The following is a 16,681-nucleotide window of genomic DNA, read 5'->3' as shown; positions in this document are numbered from 1 at the left end:
TACGATGTGCTCTATTTTCATCAGATCTGAATATTGACAACAGGACGATGTCCATTGAGCTCTTGAAACACCAGAGTCAGAGCATTGTTCCTGTGTTCCAAACAGTCTCAACATAATTATAATTAAGGTGACTAAATGCACAAATCCGTTTCATATATTTTTTTTATTTATTTAAATTTTTGTGTGTGAGTGAGTTAGTGTGTAAAGTGAGATGCTAATGAAAAGTTGACAATCACACTTCATTATCTAATGCATTTAACTTTTTGCAAATAATTTTGGGGCTGTTGGATATAGTTCTCACAAGTCAAGGTCATATTTTATGCATAAATGAAAAGTAAATAAATAATATAATTATTATAAAATAATATAAATAATAAAACAAATATCTTTCTATCTATATGACTTGACAGGTGTCATGACTCATCTATAAACAGTTAGAATTATACTTGTACTTCTATTCAGTCATAATGAGAATTACCTGTGAGGTGTGAATCGGCATCTCAGCTCCAAGGAAACGATATGCATGCCTCATACAGTTACTTGCACGCCACTTGTCTGGATAAAAACGCCTTTATTGCCGAGTATGTGAAACACTGTGCCAAGTGCAGCGCGCAAATACTAGCCATAGACTCGTGCTGCTAACCTCAATAGTAGCGCGCACTCGTTCTGCCAGGCTTATATGACAACGCTTATATCGGCTGGCGTGCCATCTGTCGAGAAACGGGACAAATATTTCAGGTTTTCTGAACTAGAGCTCCCAAATGAAGCGATAAAAAGGGATGCAGCGTGGTGAATGGGAGAGAATAACGCGGGAGTAACTCAGGGATGTTTTGGATGTATTGCGTGCCAGGACTGAAGGTTTGATGCCCATCCACAGGCTCGTGTTTTGATGAGTTTATAGGCGATCGCTCCTGCGTGAATTATTTACTGCGAAGTTACCGGCTGGACTATCGACGAGCAATATGCGGTTGTTTGTTGGTTTTGTTTTGTCAACTTTTTGGGTTTGGGAAGCATCGCTTTCTCGCGTTTACACCAATCACTGGGCTGTTCGGATCCCTGAAGGACCAGTGGAAGCTGATAAACTCGCTTCAAAATATGGCTTTACTAATTTGGGTCAGGTAAGCATTTTATTTTGTGTGTGTGTGTGTGTTTCTAATTTATTTTCCTTGCTACCATAAACGATGGGAATTGGGAAGCACTTCTGTCCGTTCCTTGTCCAAGAGAATACAGCATCACGAGACGATTATCAAAAACTAACAAGCTAGGTCATGCATAAAGTAACGCAAATGTTTACGCTCTAAAATGCTCTGCTAAGGGCTTTGATGCTTCGCACGCAGCGGTTCGCAGGTGTATTGTTATTATTTTTTAAAACTGGTGGGCAGCGAAAAATCGTTGTGCCAAAATGTAAACTACTCAGTGCTAGAATTATAACTGTTTTAGCGCTTGGCTAATTAAATATTCATGAGAAGCAACTTTCGCGTGCATGTTTTTAGTTTCAGTGAGGTAATGGCGCACAATATTAAACAGTAAATTAAAAAAGGTAATTCGAATGACGAAGAGAGGATTATTATTATTATTTTATTTATTTACAATTTTTTTTTTTTTTTACAATTTTGCGGCTGCAAGTCAAGACGAACAGAGCGGACATGATATCAATACAGGTTGTGTGGCGTTGCCCAATCAACCTCCTAATGCAAATAAAAAGGTTTCCAAAGGGTTTTTAAATATTTATTGGAAATCTACAGGATTCACTTAACTCAGTGTAGGCTAGATAGTAATGGAACAAGATAACTCAGGATGGTTAAAAATGATTGAGTGTGCTTTTAAACAAATTGTTCTCAGCTGATTGTAGGCTACTTCAGGACCAATTTTTAAAAAATAAAGTAGGGCAAAACTGGTCACTGTACAAAAGTTAACTTAATTAAACATTGAAATTTATTAATATTACTATAAACTACATAGATTCAACAATATGTAAGATTATTTCTATTGACATCGACTGAACAAAATTGAATTGTACTTTGTGTTTTGATGGTTTTTGACTTGTGTGGCAGCCAATTATAAATTGTGATTTGTTTGATGATTGGCCCAAATCATGCAATTGAAGCTGTAGCTATTTAATGCAACTTGCTAATCCTTTGTATAGTTTTAGTCATGTGTTTTCAAGTAGATAGCAAACAAACTCTATCTGGAACCATTTAGTCATTTTGCTAAAGTGTGTGGAAATGTCCCTTCTTCTACTTGAAAATTGTTGATTTGTATAGTGGGGGGAGATTGATCAGCCAGTCAATGAGAAGCAAAATTGGATCTAGTTTCTAACACTGTAAGTAGTAATGTGACGTTCCATTTGTTATTTTCAAATGAAGGTGGGGGACTTCTGAGTTCTGAATGTTTGGAGTGCTGTGGAATGCTTTGGAAGATTGGAAATGGGAAATTTCAGCTTGAGTGTTCCTACTTCCAACTTGTCTGGATCACAGCATTACCTGCGAAATTAGACCACCCACACTTTCTTTCTATAAAAGTACAACCTATAAAAACATGTGCACCAACAAACCTGAACGCTTGATTGGCTAATACCTGTTTTTTGTTGTGGTTTAAAGAGTCCAGACATAGCTCAAAGCATACATTTCAGTGACATGCTAATTTAATGTGATATTACAAACATTTTATGTTGCGCCAAAAAGCCACTAGGATTTTTAAATACTTGAAGAGCCTTTGGGTTTCTCTTGGTTGTTTGCTGTATTGCTTCATATTCTTGCAGTATGTCCATAATTGCCCCTCTATCCTTAAATAAACTCTTCTTAACCATGTTTACATCGTGAGAACTTGAGAAATAGTACTGTGGATTGTTTGAACACGTTGTTCAGCTCTTGTTTCCCAAGTCAACCGCACTGTATGGAATGCACCTCTCTCTTAGAGGGCCTTCGGGCATCCGGAGGTGGTGTTTGCTCAAATTAAAACTGTCTAAGCTAATAGTATGCCTTTTCTCCAAGGCTTTAAGATGATCTCCTCAAGCTAACCTCTAAAGTCTGTGAAGCTTTGGTTTGAGATGATTGGTCATTGTCCCATCACAGTGGCAGATCACTTGTATTTTTTTGTTAAAAGTATAAAGTTGTCTCTCAAGGTTATTTCAAGTCCACTCTGTCACCTAATGCATGCATGCATCTCAGTTCTGCTCAGTGTGTCTTGACAGCAAGGATAATTGATGTGAGTGAGCAAAAAAAAAATGTGACAAGCTCCATGAAAGATAAACACATGTGCATGGATTCTTTTCCACATTTTTGGCTAAGGTATGTTCAATATTACACCCTCTCAAATGTCACAAAAAGAAAACCTTGTTTTCAAGATTAAATACTCTGTTCAGTGTGTCCTGACAGCAAGGATAATCAATATGAGTGAGCAAAGAAACATGGAGTTCATTTACAGACATTCATCCTGAAAGATAAACACATATGCATTCATTCTTCTCCATATTTTAGGTATATTCGATAATGTTTGAAAAGAAAACCTTATTTCCAAGATTAAATACTTAAATAAGTTCACATATAAAAAAAAACTGCCAGTTTTTCTACTTTGAAGTGTGTGATCTGTGTCAGAATGTCAGTTTTTTTTTTGGTCTGTGTGACTCCGCCCAGTTTACCCAATAGTATTTCGACACCCTGTGGATGCCGGCAAACAAAATGGGTCAGAGATCACAGATTCTACTTGACCTCTAAAGCCCATTCTGAGTATTCTTCTGAATATATCTGAGCAGAATCATAATGGAACACATAAAAATTAACTCATAAACTTACAGTTTAAGGTGCATTCCTGCTGTGCTGACTCAATCTGGCATTCTCCATGAACACTCTTTTGAATTTTGACTGTACCCATTTCAACCGCAAACTGTCATTATCACATACATTGATCCTGCACCTTTAAAAGAATAGTTCAACACAAATGATAATCATTTCATTATTTACTCAGCTTTATGTTGTACAAAAACCTTTTTTTTAACTTTTTTTCAATGACAAACAAAATGAAAACTAACACAAAAGAAAATCATTTACACAACACTTTTTCTATACAATGACAGTTCTTAATGATGTCAGCTGTCAAAAATACCATTAAAGCAAAACATCTTTCACATCACGGCCTTGACATAATTGATTGTCTGTAAGAGTTGTGAGACAATCAATCACTGTTTGCAGATACCATTGAAATTAATAAGAAGTACTGTAAAATTAATCTTTGCTGTTGCAAATAGTCTATGACTTCCCTTATTAAACAGTTTTTTATTGTTAACTCTAAAAACAGATATATAAAAAACCATGGTTTGATGTTGTTGACGATTAGTATTTTTGTGGCATCTTCTTTAAATGTGCATATACTCCCACAAACATACATACTACCAAACTCTCAGGAAAAAAAGGTACGAAAAGCTGTCAGGGGCAGTATCTTTTCAAAAGGTTTACCTTTGTACCTAAAGTATCCATATTGGTACCTTTACAGTACATATTATTAACTAAATTGTAGATATTAAAGGTCCCGTTCTTTGTGATCCCATGTTTCAAACTTCTGTTAGTGTGTAATGTTGTTGTTAGAGTATAAATAATATCTGTAAAATTCTAAAGCTCAAAGTTCAATGCCAAGCGAGATATTTTATTTAGCAGAATTCGCCTACAACGAACGACCTGTTTGGACTACATCCCTCTAGTTCCTGCAGTAATGTAAGGAATCCTTAACTGGACTGCTATTTTCCTCCTGGTCGGCGTGGTCTTGTTGCGTTCCGACGTAGAAGACAAAAAGTTGCGTTTGTGTTTGTCGCAATGTCGTCGAAAATTATAATCCACATGTAAAACTATGTGCAGCACATTTTGCTGAGGACAGCTTCCTCAATCTGAAAAAGATTAATGCCGGTTTCGCACACTGTAACGATAAAAGACTTCCTAGTCATCGGCAAGAAGGAGGTGGGAACCGGCGGACAATCAAATAACATTTTAATAATACAACATAAACACAAAACAGCGCACCAGTCGTCCGTGAGGGGCTCAAATAAAAACCAAAACACAACTTAAAGCCCAGGCCTGGTCCTCTCTCGTCCTTCACTGTCGTCACTCCAGTTTTATATCCTTCCATTTCCTCCGTGGGCCTCGAGACCGGCGGGTCGAACAGGTGTAGCTCATCTCCAATCACTCCACCGGCCTCGCTCCCACGTCCCTCGGCCCCGCCCCACTCGTCACATGCCGCTTTCAATATATTGCAATATATTGGAAAAAATAAATATATTTAAGAATATATGCCTAATATATTACATGATATTTTCCAATATACTGCAATATATTTTTGTTTCATAAGGGAAGTTGGTGTGTTTAACAGTTTCTGTAGCTTATTACACAAAGGGCAACGCTGTTTAGCTTTGTTAACTAGATGTTAGGGCTGTTCAAACAATCAAATGCGACTTTCATGCGCATCTCTTCAGTAAAGGCGTTCTGTGATAAGAAATACATCTCCAGCACGTGCGTTCAGATCAGGATTGCCAGGTTTTCAAAACAAATCCTGCCCACTTGCTTCTCAAAACTAGTCCAAAACTAGTCCAAAACTATCCCAATCACGTTTCCAGGAGGGCAGGAGGAATCAGCCCGTTTGTATGACAGTGAAAACAGCGGTATATAGATAAGTGAATTGTGTGAAAAATACTGTGTTTTTTTACACGCGAAACATGAACACATGTTATATTGCACACTGTAAACACAATCAAAGCTTCAAAAAACCCCATGAAAAACGTGACCTTTAATACCACAGAGGTACAGAAGTGAACCTTTTGAAAAGGTGCCACCCCAGTGACAGCTTTTGCACATTTTTTTTCTGAGAGCGCAGAACAGAAATTTGTTTAGAGCGTGGGAAAGAAATAGAAGTCATTTGCCTTTTTAGAAGTCAGTGTACCATCAGAATGATGTTGAAACTGATATTCCATGGTAAAAAATATTCAATATACTCAATATTCTGTCTTTAATCATTGAAATAGAATTCTGATTAAAAAATGACATCATTCCAAGTTTGATGTCATGAAAACTAAAATGCATTTGGAACATTGCAGTTGTGATGTGACAGTTTAAATATGTTAGGAGAATTCCATTTGCAATTATGAAATTTAAATAATTACATTTGTGTCTGTTCCTTGTGCAAGGGAAAATTATGGAAAATTATGGACTCTGATTGACAAAATAACAGCATGCAGGTTTGGAACAACATGAGAGTAAGTAAATACTAAACTATCCCTTTAAGTGTTTTTCTTAGAAGTGGCGTGTGTGATAGATGTGCTGCGTATCACAGTCAGATCTTGAGGGCAGTAGGCATGTGCCAGCTAGACTTTGCCTTCTATGGCACCACCCACTGTGTGCCATATGTCCATTCTACAGAGATTCACTTTGGCGAAAACACTTTTTATGTGGTTGGAACAGCAATCCATGTGCATGAAGCTTTTATACTGGAGTCTGTGTTGATATTGGTTCCTTTTGGGTAGGATAGCCCCTGCCAAGATGCAATTTCTGTCCACCAAAGCTGTCTGACAAGTTCATTTCATGGCTTTCTCAAACGTGTGACTGTGATTTCCCATGCTGTTTTTCATGGTTGTTTGTTATGTAGATCGGAGGACTTGAGCACCATTACCATTTCCATCACAGCAGGGTGGTCCGCAGATCCGCCTTTGCCACCAGAGGCGCTCACAGCTTCATTCACATGGACCCGAAGGTAAGCATTCCCTCCTGTGGCCACATTACTATCACCAATCCCTCCACCGATGACAAGAATGACACTTGAAATGCTTGAAAATTGATGGAATAGTTTACTTAAAAATGAAAATTTTATAAAAATGTACTTATCCTCAAGCAATCCGGTCTAATGTGTTTTCGACTACTTCTGGAAGTGGTTGAAAGTGGACAAGCTCAAAACGTTATACACCCCGTTATGTAGTGTTGCCCACTTGAGATCCAATCGACCAAAGCGATTCATCTTCAATTATGAACTCTATATAGTGTAGCTTGTCAGTGAACTACGGCTCCGTGTATTAACTGCTGCTCCATTTGAAAGCAGGTGATGGAGATTTACCACTAATCACGGAACCGGCTTTAATGACGAGATGCGCATGATCATATCATTTGATATATTGTATCACCAGATTATTGCCAATACACAGCCCTAAAACAAACTGACTAAAACAGATGGTGGAATTTGATGTGAGAGGACATCAGGAGATGGACTTTCTCACTGCAGGAGGCATTATTATTTATTATGGATATTTTGGCCAGAATTGAGGGTTTAAAGTTAAAAAGCTTAAATGATGGATTTGTTTCTTACAAACACACAGTTTTTGGCTTCACAAGACATCAGGCCTAACTGATGGACTGGATTGGTGTGGATTACTTGTGGATTATTGTGATGTTTTTATCAGCTGTTTGGACTCTCATTCTGACAGCACCCATTCACTGCAGAGGATCCATTGCAATGCTACATTTCTCTAAATCTGTTCTGATGAAGAAACTTATCCACACCACATCAAATAAATGCAGCCTTAGTGAGCTAAAGAGACTTTAAAAAAAAGATATAAAAAAATCATACCAACCCTAATCTTGTAAATGATAGTGCACGTTAACAAAAACAAAAGTTAAAATGAGAGTTTGCAGCTGGTGTCTTTATGAAAAGTATCATTTAGTTGATCTAAATGGCCTCAAACAAACCTACTGAATATATTTCAAAAATTTTATGTATAAGCTTGGCCCTGCGCAGGCCATCTGACACACGATCTTAGTCTGTGCTGCTGAATCATAAACACCCATTGATGCTGGAGGGATGGTAGTTAAAATTTACAGCTAAATGTTGCAGCATTTATAGCATGTTTCATTGTCTGCATGTCCTGCAGTATGCTGTGTTGTAGTGAATCTAAAAATAACTAAGCTTTATCTTTGACTTTGATCACATGGTTTTCAGAATGGTGCAGTTTCTGATGTGTCGTAAGTGTCAACACAGACAGAAGGAACAATGTGTCATAAGGAATGAAGCAAACTAAAACTAAAGATGTGAATGAGTATTCAAGAAGTCATGTAAACATTTCACAAATTCAGCTATTATCTAAGCGGCCTCATTTTCAATGGTATCTCACAGTCAGATTTTTTCAGCCTGGGGTGGTAAAAGCACTCAATGCTCAATATTGCATAATTAAGCAGCAGCACAGATGGACCCCCTCCCACCACCATGTACAATGACCGAAATTCACAATGTAAATCTATATCTGAATCATTATGGAAAGTAATAACAATAATATATATATATATATATATATATATATATATATATATATATATATATATATATATATATATATATATATATATATATATATATATTATATGTGTGTGTATGTATATATATATATATATATATATATATATATTTATATATATATATATATAATATATATAAATAAAATATATATAAAATCTATATTCATACTTTTTAACAACTTTTTTGCACCATTTGTTGCTCTTCTTTGCAGGACTTATTACTGATTTTTGTAGCCCAACATTAATTTGCACTGCAGTCGCAAGATTGCAAAATCCTGGATGGACTGGTTTATACATCATCAAAATGAACTTATACTAAACTGAAACTAAATGCAATTAAAGTATTAAAACTTTCACAACTATAATAACCTTTCCTAGGAGGTGTAGCAACCTTTGTATGGGGGACACGTTTTAGGAAATAATTATATTTTTAGACTTTACTAAGGGCAAAATTATTAGTCACATAGGCTATACAAAATATTTTAATAAATTTAAACTGTTTTTACAGTCCCACTACATCTAGTGCCTATTTACCATTGTTTATCTTTCGTCAAATCAGGTACTGCTGTTGAATATTAATTATGACTACTCAATGAATATTAATGAGCCAAGCTGTTAAGTTCTGTTACAATTGTGTCCTCCCTACTTTTCACATGGGCGTTCAGCCTCTCCATCTTACACGTTAGCTCACATCGGTCCCGGACGCATTTAATATGACGAGCAGCCGTGTTTGTCCAAGACTTCATTTGACAGAGCAGCCAGGCATTCAAAGTCAAGCTGTTTCCAGCATTTGGAAAGCGGCCCTCTCCCGCTAAGATTATCTCCTCCCGACAGCCGGCATCTCGGGAGTAATAAAACAGTCCAGGTCTATTGGAGGGCATCTGACGGAAGGCCTCTGATCATATCCTGCCCTGGGCTATGTGTACAAATGGTGCTGCGTGGCAAATGCCCAATAACCAATTTCATCAGTGTAAGGCAACAGGCAGAGGCCATGCGAGGCGGCGCAAAATGTTTTGTAACCGCAAGCAAAGAGCTGTCAAGCCTGAAAAGAACATAAAAAACAGCTCTTCCAATAGATGTGTTGTTGTCCTCACAAAAGCACAATGATTTTTTCTTTATCTTTCATATCTGACATGCAGTGTTTAACCTGCTGTTGTTGCCTTGAGATGAAAAACACCAGTTTTCAATAAGTAATTACACTATTGTTCAAAAGTGTGGGGTCAATATGATTTTTTTTCGTTTAACAGAGATGTATTACATTTATAATGTTACAAAACGTTTTTGTTTCAAAATAAATGCTGTTCTATACTATTGTTTCCAAATAGCTAAATGTGAGCAGCAAAACTGTTTTCAACATTGTTAATAAAAATTAATGTTTCCTGAGCAGCAAAGCAGCATATTAGAATGATTTCTGAAAGGATCATGGGACACTGAAGACTGGAGTAATGATGCTGGAAATTCAGTTTTGCATCACAGGAATAAATTACATTTTACAATATATTCATATAGAATATAGATATTTTAAATTGTCATAATACTTTACAATAGTACTGTTTTTACCGTATTTTTTTACTAAATAAATGCAGCATTGGTGAGTTGAAGAGATTTCAAAAACATATTTAAAACATACCAACCTCAGTGCGTTTTAAATGGTAGTGTACATTTAGTGTATAAATAATAATAATAATCATTTTTTAGTCAAGTAATATAGTTCAAAGATCATTCTATAAATTGTGCATTAATGCAGAATGTGCATTTACAGATATTTATATGGATTCAAATTCTCCAAATGAACTATAATTTTTATAATGCAACAGTACATACTTCTAATCAAGTGAAAAGCATAGTCTTGTCTTTTCTTGTTATTCAGTACATGAGTTCTTGAATTGGTATGTGACATACTATACTCAATATAAATCAATTTTAAACAGATTTGGATGTTTTTAGTTTTGTATAACTATAATACATGCCGTTTTCATGAATTCATATTTATTGAGACACTACTTTTCCTCTCTCATCATATTCAATTCAGCCTCCAACTCGCTGGAGATTCATTCATGGTTCAGAAGTTTTTCAGTATGATTCAGATATGCAAGAATCATGAATGCGACCAAATGTCATTTGGTACTGTTTATTTTTTCATTTATTTAATGCTTAGAACCAATTTTGAATAAGAATGTGTTCTTGATTCCTGAGCCATCCATGCATTTATGTTATAGCACTGGGACTGTAACAGAGAAAGACATAATTATTGCAGTATGTGATTTTCATTACATTTCCCTCTGGACCTTTTTAATGAAAGCAAGAAAGTGTAGTGCGCTAGTGATTTTAAAGTTAAGCTCTTCTGAGAGGAACCACAAATTCGGGCATTGCCACAGGACAGATAAATCTACAGGCATGGCTGGGTGACTTTTCTAATTAGAAGACTAGTGCGCATCCCTTATTTACAACAGATGATGCATTTCAAGGGAAGGATACAGAGATCTAGATAGATCTGGATGTGCTCAGTGATGCGCTAATCGATATGAAAGTCACATTTTTTAGACACACACATTCATTGTTGGTTTTATATGAAGTATTTGAAGGTGATATATGATTACACTAAGCATATGTAATAATTATAAAAGAGCAGAGCAAACTCCTTCACTACTGTTAAAAATAGTTTGGGGTTAGTAAGATTTTTTTTTAAGGAAATATTTTTTATTTGTTATCCATGCTCTTTATTGAAAAATTTATCAAAAGTGTCAGAAAATACATTTACGAAAATATATTTGATGTACATACTGTTTTTGTTTAATTAAAAAATCTTGGTTTCCACAGAAATATGACGCAACACACCTGTTTCAGCATTGAAAATAATATTTTTTGTTTCCAAATAAATAAATATGAGCAGCACAACTGTTTTCAACATTGATGATAAAAATTAATTTTTCATGAGCAGCAAATCAGCATATTAGTATGATTTCTGAAGGATCATGTGACACTAACGACTGGAGTAATGATGCTGAAAATTCAGCTTTGCATCACAAAAATAAATTAAATTTTAAAATATATTCATATAGAAAACATTGATTACAAATTGTAATAACATTTCATAATTTTACTGTTTTTACTGTATTTTTAATAAAATAAATAAGCATAAGAAACTCCTTTTAAAAATGTAAGAATTTCCCCAAATCATGACATCTTGATATGTGCTACTACATTTCTAATTGAACAGACGTATAATTCTTCTTGTGTTTCATAAAATGGAATTATTAAGAAAATCTCTCAATATGATTATATTTTTCCCACAGGCTGGATTGAGGGAAGCATGTCTCGGAGTACTGTATTCCCATTTGTTTCTCCTCAGAATCCAATGACTTCATAAGCCTCATGTAATGGAAAAGCTAGAGCGTGACTAAATACAGGCCACGCGTTTCATAGTGGTGTTTATGTGCGTGAAGGTGAGCCGAAACTGTTTAGTCTTTGATAACCTGGGCTCTTTCTGCAGGTTGACTGGGCGCAGCAGCAGGTGGTGAAGACACGAGTCAAACGCCATGCCAGGAGCGACCCGAGCTACATCCACTTCAACGATCCAAAATGGTCCAACATGTGGTACATTGTTAGTAGATATTTCACACATTCAGTCCTGTATTTCATATCTGCACTGTCTTTGATTGATCCTTTTTTCTAATGAAGTTATTTAGCAAATTAATCGTTGCCGTTTCCAGTGACTTCTAGAGAAAAGGGCCTGTGATTTGCACTTCATTAACCCAGCTCGTTTGTGAAGCTCCTGTTGTTTTATTTGTTTTATAGCAGGGCTGTTTCCTCTGCCCTTGCCTCATAAAAACCGAACTGTGTGAAAGCAGTGTATGTGCACCAGTTTGTTTCCCTAACAAGCTTGATGCTATTGAAATACAAATGAATTTATGTTGTTGGTTCCATGAAGTCGGGAGGAAATTTATGAACTATAATGTTAACGCTGGCACCCATCAGGCCAAATTACAGTCATAAGCATAATTTCATCATTTAGTTGTTCAAAAATCAAGAATTCCCTTAACAACCAGTGTTATTTCAGCATATAAGCTCTGTGACCAACAACAGTTTTTGATTCTTTAAAGTTTTGTTTGTCAAGAACATCTTCATAAATGAATGCAACTTTTATGGATTTTGAAGCCTTAATACAACTGGTTTTAAAAAAAAACTACTCGACGATTGCATGACTTTTACATCAGCAGACGACAGCTTCTGATAACACTTTCAATATTTATTTAAAAGAACACGTTTCCTGATCTTGAAGCTTGTTTCCACCATGAGATAAAAATGTAACTGCAACTTTTTATCTCTTTTCAAAATGAAAAAAGTCTGAACTGTGAGATATAAACTTGCTATAGTAAAACAACATAATAAAATGCAGTCAAACTAAAAATAATTCAGACACCATCAACATTTCTCACATTATCACAGTTTATTTGCTATAGTTTAGAAAAATGTTTATAAAATATGACAAGAACTTAGTTAAACTGTGTCAGAACAAATTAATCTTGATAATGTCAGGTAACTTAGGAAGATATGTAATGGATAACAATCAACCAAAAATTATTCAGCTGTTACATTTAAGTACACAATTAGATAATACCAATTTAGGTCAACCAATTACCAAGCAATGCTTCATTTTGTTCAGTCTGTAGTGTAAAAAGGTTACATTAGCAACTAAAGAAAAAACACTTAAAGGGTTAGTTCACCCAAAAATGAAAATTAGCCCATAAATTAGTCACTTTTTATTAAGGATGGGTGGATCGCTTTTATTTCACTTCTTTTGGACTGATGCACTGCAACACCCGTTGAGTGCCATTAAACAGCTTGGAAGATCAAATACATTTGTTAAATAACTTTGACTGGATTCGTCTAAAGAAGAAAGTCATATACACCTAGGATGACTTGAGGGTGAGTAATTTATGGGCTAATTTTCATTTTTGGGTGAACTAATCCTTTAAGCAAAACATGGTCAGGTAAATGTGTCTGAATAATTTTTGGTGCCAATGTTTTTTTTTTTTACTGGTAGTCCACTGTAGTAAGAGTAATTGAGTAATAGATCATATTAATTATTATTAAAAGATAATACTACAAATAATTCTACTACCATACTAATAATATACAATGCACTATGGATTGATGAGCTGCTGGGTTCATGAATATTAATCACGTTGTCTGCGTTCGATCGAACTGATTTGCTGAAATCAAAAAGGGATGGTAATAGATCAGCGCCAGCTAAAGAAATTTCCATTTGTGCATTGGCTCCGGCCACTACCGGAGAAACCGGCATATCTTATGCTTGTTCTAAAAAGCTAAATAATTCTAAATGAACTCTATTATTTTGACAGGAAAATACAACAAAGAATATAGTTTACATGTAGCTCGTCGATTCAGCGTTGTAAGACTCTCTCTCTCTCTCTCTCTCTCTCTCTCTCTCTCTCTGTGCATGTATGAGAAACAGTGCTATCAGCAAAGCGACGGCGAGTCATGCGCCTTCACACAGAGTTTACAGAGCGTCAGATACAGGTGTACTGTGCGTCCATTGAGATGAAGTGAAAAGTACAGATCGCTTGATTGAGAGCGAAACTCTGAAGCGCTCAGTCAGTGTTCAGCGAGTGAAAATGTGCTAATCTTATAATAGCCTTGAACACACACACTGGCGAGTAAAATCTAAGAATTTATTAGCCAATGGGTAACAATAGACATAATTTAGTAGCATAGAGTAAAATTTTGTCGCATATGCCAGTGATTTACTCGCAATGTAGAGGGTTGTAAGACCCACGGAAAATGAACGGGTGCAGTAGGCGCAATGATATTACGCATCGCCTAAAAATGGGCTATCCTTGGAAGTTAGCTGGGGATTATTTTCAGGCGTTGCGTAATATCACTGCACCTGCTGCACCCATGGTACGGCAGCAAAGTTCCTTGATTATTACGCCGGAATGAGAGAGTATAGTTCCTAGCCATATCGGCCTAGAAAATCTGAACTTTTCATTTTCCGTGGGTCTTAGCGCATGATGTAACTACAGAAGGGTCAAGTTTTAAATAGGAAAAATATCGAAACTCTTTGGTAATTTTTGAGCGAGATGCTAATGGTCTAATCAGATTTAATGATCTAGGCTAAGCTAAGATAAAAGACCCGGAGATCAGCTGAACATATTCGAAAATGGTAAAATTTAACTGTAGGGGAGTTGGAAAATTAGCATATTTTAAAAAATAGAGGAGTGTTCCTTTAAAATCCACCTCACTGTGTGATATATTTTAAATATTAATGTTTATGCTCTACAATTTGAAAAACACTACAATTAAAAAATACTATAAAAAAGGTTTGATTTAGAATAGCTTGCAAGAGTGCGAATATTAAAACAATAAGTCTGTAAATATGGACTAGTGTAGATGAGGTTACATCAGAATAATGTCAAGTTAGAATTGAAACACAGCCCTCTAAATTCTTCCTTTTTCTGTTTATTGTCTGCATTCTGTGCTGTTTACTCTGTGTGAGTCTGGTTTGGGAGCAAACAGGTAAAAAACTGTGTGAATCGGTTGAATCTACTCAAACTCAGATTCAGTGATTGGTTTATGTCATATTGGAGTTGCATCTGCTCTATGATGATCCAAGAAGCAAGATGGGGGTTAAATTATTCATAAAATGAGAAAGCAGAGGCCGAACAGTCTTTACTGAATATAAATCTTTTCTCTTTGAATCTGAGCTTTCCAAGTCAAGTCCTAAAAGGAGAAACACACACACACACACACACACACACACACACACACACACACACACACACACACACACACACACACACACACACACACTCTTACAGGCAAAAGTAGCTTCATGAATTGTCCTTCTTCGTTCTATAATGTTTATGTTTGCGCTGTACATCTGCTTTTATTTCATCAAACTTCACACTGGTTACTGATTGAAGATTCATCTTGAAAAAAAATATTATACTCTTTGTTATTTTTTCCTCTCCAAAGCGTCTTCGAAGAACTGTAGACCTTGTCAATTGTATGCAAATCCTTCTGTTCTCCATATATCAGTATCAAACACTAGACGATTAATGGTTAATCCATTAGAGCTGATGTTTTCAGACATTATTAAAGCACATTCTGTGTTTATTTGCACTCGTATGATTAATATTCCAGCACAAAGGAATCCTCTGAAGTTGACTTCACACTGGGACGTCTTTGTTGATCGTGTCCTCAAAGACGGCGTTGAAAAGAATCTTAAACGAGACCCTCAAGGACATGCAAACCTCTGCTGCTGAATAAACATGAAATGCCCCGTTTAATTTACAGGTTCATGCGGCCGTTTGTTGTGACATATTTCCTCACAGACGGATCGAGTCATAAGGTTACTCAAGTAATAAAGGCTTGTATTAATGGAGAGCCGAGAATAGTGCTTCGGCCCCATGTTCACGTTGATTTTAATGACCTTTCACTGTTTTCCAGCACTGTAGTGATAAAAACAACCGATGCCGTTCAGAAATGAATATCCTTGCGGCCTGGCAGAGAGGCTATACTGGTCGAAATGTGGTCATCACCATTTTGGACGACGGTATTGAGAGGAACCATCCGGATCTGGCACAGAATTATGTGAGATTATCTTGATCTCCTGTTGCAGATCATTGATAATTATTGTAAATGCATTTTATTGTTGAGATTCGGGGCTTTTCATAACTTGTCTTCTTTCAGACAAGTCACACCTAAAATACATTTTAAAGTTATTGTATTATACTTTATCTTTGTTGTTATTGTTGTAGTTGTCTGTAGATTTCAGTTATATAGATGTCTTTAAAGTCTAAAAATGTTAAAACAAAACAAGAATTTGAAATCTGGCTTTATCCAATGTTCAGATTTCTGTTCTGGAGATGTATGCAAATGCATATTTAAACAGATAATACCTAATTTGTATATTTAAACATAACCTTTCAGAACACCTTAAAATGTTAAACATGACATTTCCGAACACTAAATTTGTTTGCAATTTTTGATGAAATCAATCAGCTGTGGAAGATTGTGATTAAGTTAACTGATTATTAGTTAATTTTTATTTATTATTAATTTTTAGTTTTACCTTGGGGTGTCTTGACTTAAGTGTTATTTTAATAACATAAATATAGTAAATGTATTAACATTTTTTGCTTTATTTTACATTTATAATTGAGTGTCTATAGTTTTTATTCAGTTTTAGTTTTGTTATTTTCCATTTTAGCTTTAACTTAAAATTGTAAAGATATCCTTGGCAACTACACTGTAAAAAAAAAAAAAAAGTTTTTTTGAATTTGTAAATATAAGACGGATTATTGGAGTAGGTTTTACAAAAAAGGACTGTTTCG

General features: G+C 35.5%; 1 protein-coding gene across 1 annotated transcript in view; it reads left to right on the top strand.

The window, feature by feature from the left end:
* The first annotated feature begins 584 nt into the window (after positions 1 to 584).
* Positions 585 to 16,681, top strand: part of LOC132118148 (proprotein convertase subtilisin/kexin type 6-like) — a 75,963-nt gene continuing 59,866 nt past the window's right edge. The window contains exons 1-4 of the mRNA XM_059527751.1: positions 585 to 1,118; positions 6,628 to 6,732; positions 11,815 to 11,925; positions 15,795 to 15,938. Of these exons, the coding sequence (XP_059383734.1) occupies positions 963 to 1,118; positions 6,628 to 6,732; positions 11,815 to 11,925; positions 15,795 to 15,938 (516 nt within the window). The 5' untranslated portion in view covers positions 585 to 962. The remainder of the gene's footprint in view (positions 1,119 to 6,627; positions 6,733 to 11,814; positions 11,926 to 15,794; positions 15,939 to 16,681) is intronic.

This window comes from Carassius carassius, chromosome 3 (genome assembly GCF_963082965.1).
Source record: "Carassius carassius chromosome 3, fCarCar2.1, whole genome shotgun sequence".
In the NCBI taxonomy this organism is placed as follows: Eukaryota; Metazoa; Chordata; class Actinopteri; order Cypriniformes; family Cyprinidae; genus Carassius; species Carassius carassius.
Note: the sequence above shows the minus strand (reverse complement) of the source record. Positions and strands in the feature narration are given on the sequence as shown.